General features: G+C 33.1%; 3 protein-coding genes across 4 annotated transcripts; 2 read left to right on the plus strand and 1 right to left on the minus strand.

Annotated features, from left to right (window-relative positions):
- Positions 1 to 2,505: 2,505 nt before the first annotated feature.
- LOC108557139 (putative RNA exonuclease NEF-sp) lies at positions 2,506 to 4,764 on the minus strand. Of its 2 annotated transcripts, none has more exons than XM_017913585.1 (3): positions 4,656 to 4,764; positions 3,351 to 4,460; positions 2,506 to 3,176 (listed from the first exon to the last, which is right to left on the minus strand). In XM_017913585.1, the coding sequence occupies exons 2-3, from the start codon at positions 4,433 to 4,435 to the stop codon at positions 2,555 to 2,557; spliced, it is 1,707 nt and encodes a 568-aa protein (XP_017769074.1). In that variant the 5' UTR covers positions 4,436 to 4,460; positions 4,656 to 4,764; the 3' UTR covers positions 2,506 to 2,554. The 2 variants fall into 2 exon arrangements, with proteins under 2 accessions (XP_017769074.1, XP_017769151.1); XM_017913662.1 differs by having other exon boundaries at positions 4,684 to 4,760.
- A 70-nt stretch (positions 4,765 to 4,834) lies between these two features.
- On the plus strand, positions 4,835 to 5,791 carry LOC108557367. The gene has a single exon (XM_017913892.1). The coding sequence runs from the start codon at positions 4,996 to 4,998 to the stop codon at positions 5,638 to 5,640; it is 645 nt and encodes a 214-aa protein (XP_017769381.1). The 5' UTR covers positions 4,835 to 4,995; the 3' UTR covers positions 5,641 to 5,791.
- An 84-nt stretch (positions 5,792 to 5,875) lies between these two features.
- Positions 5,876 to 7,412, plus strand: LOC108557285 (zinc finger protein 852-like). Its single transcript, XM_017913777.1, has 4 exons — positions 5,876 to 6,157; positions 6,218 to 6,357; positions 6,416 to 6,460; positions 6,773 to 7,412. The coding sequence occupies exons 1-4, from the start codon at positions 6,029 to 6,031 to the stop codon at positions 7,320 to 7,322; spliced, it is 864 nt and encodes a 287-aa protein (XP_017769266.1). The 5' UTR covers positions 5,876 to 6,028; the 3' UTR covers positions 7,323 to 7,412.
- The last annotated feature ends 241 nt before the right edge of the window (positions 7,413 to 7,653 follow it).

Raw genomic sequence — 7,653 nt, forward strand, 5'->3', positions numbered from 1 at the left:
TTCATAAAAATATACAAAACCATGTAGGGGTGATAAGTCAAATGCATGTCTTGTCCAAGACCATTTAAACTCTAACACCGTAGATTGATGCAATAATAAACTAAATACAGAATGGATAGTAATTATCTGTTATGAAACATTACTGTAACTGTTAAGTACATTCAAAATTTAGTCAAATAAATCAAATCATTTGCACAAGAAAGATTAATAACCATTACTTGTTGCCTTTATCCACACAACTAAATCAACAAAGTACTATTAATAGACGTAATCTTTCCAAACAACTAAATCAATATTATTTATATTATAACAGATTTCAATAATCAACAGATAAATGCTTGATTTTTGTGTGTATTAATGATTGATTTGACTAATTGCTTCGTAGTAGTGTAGAAATCAAACAGCAGAAAGATTTGGTTTGGTGATTTATTGGTGCAAAAGTAATTGAAGTAATTCAATTTTTCAATGAATACGTTTGCAAACATCAGTACTTCATCAAATTCATATTTTAAGATTGAGTAGACAAGTTGTAGAAAGGCTTATTATGCAATTTTGAGATTGTTATTGTAATAACAAGGTGAAATTGAAACTCTGCCTCAAAGATATCACAAATTAGTACAAATAGATGATCATTAAACTAAAAGTGAAAGTATTTCGAAGATTCGACAATTTCTTCAGTTACTGTAACATAATGCAAATTAGTAACAATAGATTAAGGTTTTTTTGGTATTTATAAGCTTTTAAAATTATGTCAAGTAGCTTAAGAATGAGGATAAGTATTATTAGCACTTTTTTTTTATCTAAATTTACAATTCATAGTTTTCAAACATTATCATTAACTAAGCGCTATCAATAATTAAAAATCAATTAGTCATGTTTTTTTTAAATTTTATAACCATAAATAAAGTGATTTACATAACAAAATAACTGAGCAATGACAATAAATGATCATTAAATTACTATTTTAAAATCATCATTAAACAATTAATCTCTGATCTGATTTACTCAGAAGCAAAATAATTATATGAAATGAATTTATCCATGAGCATAGATTTTGAATTTGTTCGTTTGCCGCCGAAAGTAACCGACAAAAGTTGCCAACAAGTAGCAGCAGGCATATTGACCCATGTTTCCAAGAAACCAATTATTTTTTGTGAATTCTCCGCCCCCTCACGTTTCCCTCATGCATACACCTTTCTCTAACTGAGGATAATATCGATTGTAATGAGTCACTTTTTATTTGTTTGTTTGTTTGTTTTCAGCTCTTGAACGCGTATTTTAATGTAAAAACAAATTGATCATTGCCGTTTCCACTTTGCTCCTAATCGTTGGGTTTCCATTCGCCACGTGCGTATTCTGCTTCAACTTGCTTGGATCGAGACCAGTTCTTCAAACGTTACTTAATCTAATTTCGACTTTTTGTACTTCAATATTTGCATTCATTATGCTACTCAAATCGTTATTGTGTACAGAAGAACTTTGTATGTAAAACATTTGTGTTTATGATTGTTGAATACATTTTGCAAATCTAAATATATCCACAATTATGTACTTGTGCAAATTATTGTAAAAGTTCTCTTGAAATCTATTAAGTTCATAAAGTATTTCAAATGAAACTGTTGATTACATATATTTTCAATATTTTTGATATCAGTTACTAAATATTGTAATTCATGGACATATGATTCACAATTTTAATAATCTAAGTTTTACAAATGTAAACTTTAAATTTTAATTACACTACTAACATTTATGGCTATTAAAGGTTCCATGAAATATATTGTCATTTTATTACATTGTAGATAAAGTCTTTATTTGCTTTCAATATATAAGTAAAATCGTAAATGTAGAACTTCATGTTTACTCAATATCACCTGTTGCTTCAAAGCGTATTATTTTCCAGGTCATAAGCATTAATCTGAAGATTTTGTAAGTTACCAACAACCACGACGTTCTTCATCCGTGTCTGTGTATAGTTTTAAAGCTTTTTACCATAGAACATTCTCTATCATTTATACAAACCAATCATCTTTCTAAAAACTGTCCGTTTCACTTGTTGCTTAACTATCGTTAACTGTCAAAAATATGATTGTCAATTGTGTAAAAAATGTATTAGTTATTTTATATTGCTTGAAATAATTTAATGTTCCGATTCATTATTACAACGTAATATGCATTCTTTTTTTTAAAATTATATACTACTATTGAAATTTGATTATAATGAAATCTATAAATTTTATAGAAGGAAATATTTCTTGAAACTCATACAGTTAGTATTAAATAGATTTTCTTTAAGCGAGAAATGACACAAGGTTAACGAGAACCGTCAACATTCTGTGAAATAAGATGCAGCTATGTGCGTTCCACTATATTCGATACACATAATATGTTGATTCGTTTTAATTATTATTATTTTTTTTAATATTTTATTTGTACAATATGGAAAGAAAACAAAAAATCAATAAGATAAACTATTTACACATCGTATAGTGAATAAAACAACCATTAAAAATAAATATTAATTATTTAATATCTTAATATTATAATATAGCATTTACTTGATATTTATGAAGCAACAGCCGTTGCTCGAGGCGTTCCCAGTGAATAAAACAATGTTTATGCTATTCGACGGACTGGAGTCGACTATTTTGCCCGACCACCTGTCCAGTTTCTTCAGGAATCCCAGGTCAGTGGAATCGTCGCAGTGGTCTTTCGGCGCCTCCAAATGCGCCAGGTTTATGTTGTTGTTGGTCATCTGATCCAGGAGAGCGTTCACCACTTCCTTGTTGGAATTGTGAACGCTGAAGCCGATCAACGGATTCTGCAGCGCGTCCTGCTTGTACGTACACGATTTGAATTTATTGATCGCATCTTCACTGCCGATGACGCAAGCCTTCTTATTCAGATCGTACGTTAGTTCGGTCAGCAGGCTCTTCCCGTACCTGATGCTGTCCTGCTGCACGCTATCGAACTTTCTGAAACCTTTGTTGAGCACCGCATCACCGAATAACAGATCCTTGGAAAGTTTCAGTTTCGTCAGCTTTACGCACGCCGAACTGTCCTCGATGGAACAATGCCCCTGTCGCGAATTCTGTATGTTCTCCTGCAGAAACTGACTACTCAATATTTGTAATTTCGATTTCCTATCCCTTTGCCCCGTCAAATTAAATATAACACTGCAACAGACAGACCAATTAATATCATATCAATGTCACAATAAATTCATTTTTTTTTTCACCTACGCACAGAACCATTTCAATTACATCAATAATACAAATAAGAATGAATTTAACTAGTAATTGAATTAATTTGTAGCTCAATTAAAGTTGAAATAAAGGATATATCATTACCTAGTATCTATGACATATGGATGCATCATCTTCAAGGCGTGCAAATCATTACTTAACGATTGTCCGATTAGTATAGCATTTGGTGGTAACACATCCCTCAGTTCCTTCTGCACATCTTCCAAAGTCTTCCTTACCGGTGCCATCATCTTAGCCGTGATCCCCGAATACCTTGTCAGATAATTAGTGATCTTATTTGGCGGCTTCACCAATTCTTCGTAAATCACTTTCATTTGCTCATCGACAACCGAAACACGCGTCAACTCGGACTCGTTAATAGCGGTCAGACACATTTCGCAATCCAAACCGTACATCGGACTGTTAGCTGTGACCTCCTGATACTCATCCTTCGTTAAAACATATCCCTTGTACTTCCTCTCCATTAGTCCGCGAATTGGTAACGGGAAATTCTCCTCAATCATTTGCCATCCAGACAACAGCAGTTGCGTCCTCGGGAATTTATCAATATTGGGTAAACTCTGTACCTCCTCTTCATCTTCAACTGTTGCAGTTGGAAATATCTCTAAATCAAACAGTTTCTTGCACTCTTCTGCAGCCTTCTCAATAGTCCCATACTTCTTCAAATAGTTCACTTTCTCATTGTGTGTCATTGGAATGGTGGCAATATCCATGATGGTATCTCTGTTATAAGAGCTTGGACTGACAACTTCAAATTTGAAATCAAACGCTTCATTTAGTTTTTCAAAGTTACTGCTGTATGCTTCATACTGGTACAGAGACACATTTTCCACAATCAGTATATTCACAGTGCTCAGTAAATTTTGCTTTGTGAAACCACACCATTTCAGAGGATATGGTGTCTTCTGCAATCTTTGTGTATAGATAAGTAGGTAATTTATATCAGGTATATATAAAGGAATTCGATTATCATATGGTACTGAAAGTCTTGCCTCCTCACCCTGCAAGCGCAAATTAAAATTTATCTTCTGACTGCCAACTGTACATAGCCGCTTCGCACTTGGCTCTGTCTCAGGCTCCTTCTTCAAACTTGTGTCACATATATTATCAAACTGTTCCATTGTCTTCAGTATGACCGTCTTCTTTTTTAGATTCTTTCCACCCTTCATTTTGATGATTTTTTTTTAACCAATCCTGAAACAATTTGAATAAATAAATATATGGCAGATGTCATCAAACATTGGAGCTAAGTTTTGAAAACAGTTATTAAAAGGAACTCTTGTGTAAAACATTTGATGGTAGCATAACCAAATATGCATGTTATCAACTGTCTTCCTGTATGTCTCTTAATGGCAAAATATTAATAATATAATTGGAATTGCTACTTACGGTCATATATGTAAGAAAAGTGGCTCACCTTTTCACAATTTAATTAATTTAAATATTTGTTTTTCTTTTCTAAACCAACTAAAACTACACGTGCATCAACTTCAACATAAAAGATACATTTTTAGTTTTCAGGTCTACCACACACAGAAAATTAGATATTTTGAAAAATACGTAATTTGCCTATGCAATTCTTGGATGAATTACCATTACTTATAAACTGGTTTATACAAGTTCTTACAGTTAATCAATGGATATTAACAGTTTGCTGAAGACAGTTTATTTAAGATATACAACGTACAAAAACATATGACTGTAGTTGTCAAAGAAGCCTAACCTAAAAATGGCAAATCAAAACAACAGTAAAATGCAGTTTCAGTTAAACAGCAACAGTGAAGTGTTCAATGAAAAGCAAAAGAATCTCTTTGCTATTCTAGAAAATGCAGAAAAAAGTGCCAAGAGAAATGCAGAGCCTGAGAGGCAAATGGAAGTGGATACTCCGAACATCCACAAGCAACAGAAGGTGATGACTAAAAACTTCAAGTCAAAAGAAAGCATATTCAAGAGACCAGAAGCACCTATTACAAGGTGCCTTCCTAGTACCTATAGCAGGAATCCAACTAAATGGACCAAGTACACTCTGAAAGATGTTAAGGATGATGATATTTCAAACAGATCAAATACAAGAACAGCTTTATCATTTCTGAGAGAACTTGAGAAGAGGAACAGCAATAATGATGACAAAAAGTTGGATGAATTGCCAGAGAAGATAACATTCAAGAAAGCTTCACGTATCAAGTTCAGTGATGACACAAAGAGCGATATGGATAAGGACATATCCTTCAAAAGCAGTAAAGTAGTTATGCCAGAGTATGTAGTTGGACAGAAATTGAAGAAGAACAAGACTAATAAAAAACTGCAAGCTGAAACATCAAAGAACAATTTGAAACTGGATCATTTGCTGCAAGAAGAGGATGAAGATGAATGAGGACATTGATTATTATTAACTTTTATAAAGTTTATTTCATTAATTTGGACTGAAATTCAATATTTATTAATACATTAATAAATTTAAAAGAATGCATTAAATAAAATAATTCATTATAAAATGAAGTGTAGATATTTTTCTTGTCTGTATCATAGTGCTAATAAAATACTAATTTGATGTTTCATAATATATCAAGATTGCTTTAATTTCGAATCTCCCGCACCCTTGTAACCTAGTTACCACCACGTAACTATAGCAACGAACATGACGGTTGTATCTATTGATAGTAAAGTAAGTTTTGTAAGGGATGTGCTGACCAGAGATTTGAAGATTTTGGTGGCTGTACAGTAAGTTTGACGCCTTGTGATATTAATATTAAGTTCGAATCATGGCAACGGCAAGGTGCAGAGTGTGTTTGCAAACGGAAAGTAAACAGGTGTCGTTCTATGCTGGAATACTGTTGGACGGAAAGGTGTTTCAGGTTAGGAAGCTGGTGAAATATTGTTGCAATTTGGAAGTAAGAAGCGTTCGATTGTTTACATTTTGTTTTGGTGGCATTTATTTGCAATATGAATAGATTTCAGACAACGATGGGAAACCGCAATGGATTTGCGAAAAATGTTTAGTAGAGGGCGTGACGTGCTACAAATTTTTGTACAGGATCAGGGAGTCTGATAAGATCCTGGAGAATGAGATGAATGAGAAGTTGAATAACTTGTAAGTTGAAATTAAACGTTAATGTTAATGTAATTTAACTGTTTATATTTCGTTTTAGTCCTCAAAATGAGGTGAACATTACTGAAGAGGAAGTTGACATTAAGTAAGTTGGTTTGTTTATGTTTTTAATGTTTTGATGCAGTATTGTTATTTTACAAATTTCCATAGTAATCATTCATATTTTTTATATTATGTTCATGTAAGCTCTTATGTTTCATTATGAACCATTAGTTTATAGCAATATTTATATTGCAATTACAGCAGCCTTGTATAGTTTTTGTATAGTTTAAATGTAAAAAAGCTTTATTTGATTCATTTATTTGTAAGATAAAATCATTGAAAAAGAAAATACAAATTTATTTTCGAATTGTTTATAAATTTGAAGACCTGAACTATAATATTTTATCTTTTCAAGAGTTGAATGTCCAGACAGCGACAGTGATCTGGATCTGAAGGATCCCGATTACGACAATTCGATTTGTAACGAGGATCCGGATGATTACGCCTTTGAGCCGGAAGCGACAAATTCCAATCACAACGACGAAGATACGCAGACAATCAAGAAACGTTACATGTGCCTGCAGTGCGGCAAAAAGTTCTTTTACAAATTGCACCTGAAGATTCACGCCCAGACGCACACTGCCTCGAATAAATGCGATACTTGCGGCTTAGGGTTTGCTTCTGTCAGCAGTTTGAACGAGCACAAACGATTGCACGTTATCACCGATAAACCTTACAAATGCCCGGAATGTCACAAACCCTATAAACACTACAGCAGCTTGAAGTTTCACATGGAAGGACACAAAAGGTATACGTGTATGGAGTGTCTGCAAGGATTTAAGCACGAATCCCATTTGTTGACGCATACTTTAGCGGAGCATGGGGTGGCCTGTACAGTTTGCTCGACCAGGGTCAAGGATAGTATCGAACTGGCGAATCATATGCACTCGCACACTAATAGATGATTGTATTATTGTAAATCGTTGATATGGTTATAGTTTAATAAATTAATTTTACATACGACCATGTTCTGTAGTCCATCCATCCATAATTAAGCCAAAGCAATAATATTTATAAATAAATATTTATTTTTTATAACAATTACTACATTTTGATTTTAACACCTTTGACCTGACATATAATTCGATCAACTTTATCCATGATTCAAATATTCTTCCAGCTGTAAGTTAAGTTGCATACTCATATATAGTTGAAGGATCAGAAGTACAATACATCCTTCCAATATTTTCAAGCAATTGTTTGTTTGTTTCTGTTTCTTCCACTCCGAAGGAGTGG

The sequence above is a fragment of the Nicrophorus vespilloides genome, unplaced genomic scaffold, assembly GCF_001412225.1.
Source record: "Nicrophorus vespilloides isolate i.1.1-1 unplaced genomic scaffold, Nicve_v1.0, whole genome shotgun sequence".
Taxonomy (NCBI): domain Eukaryota; kingdom Metazoa; phylum Arthropoda; class Insecta; order Coleoptera; family Silphidae; genus Nicrophorus; species Nicrophorus vespilloides.

What these genes read in the sequence shown, in the direction of transcription:
- LOC108557285 (XM_017913777.1), top strand. Translation starts at nt 6,029, where the DNA reads ATGGCAACGGCAAGGTGCAGAGTGTGTTTGCAAACGGAAAGTAAACAG. An exon ending in AATATTGTTGCAATTTGGAA is followed by an intron (nt 6,158 to 6,217) that starts GTAAGAAGCGTT and finishes CAATATGAATAG; the next exon opens with ATTTCAGACAACGATGGGAA. An exon ending in GAAGAGGAAGTTGACATTAA is followed by an intron (nt 6,461 to 6,772) that starts GTAAGTTGGTTT and finishes TATCTTTTCAAG; the next exon opens with AGTTGAATGTCCAGACAGCG.
- LOC108557139 (XM_017913585.1), bottom strand. Translation starts at nt 4,435, where the DNA reads ATGAAGGGTGGAAAGAATCTAAAAAAGAAGACGGTCATACTGAAGACA. An exon ending in CCATATGTCATAGATACTAG is followed by an intron (nt 3,177 to 3,350) that starts GTAATGATATAT and finishes TGTCTGTTGCAG; the next exon opens with TGTTATATTTAATTTGACGG.
- LOC108557367 (XM_017913892.1), top strand. Translation starts at nt 4,996, where the DNA reads ATGGCAAATCAAAACAACAGTAAAATGCAGTTTCAGTTAAACAGCAAC.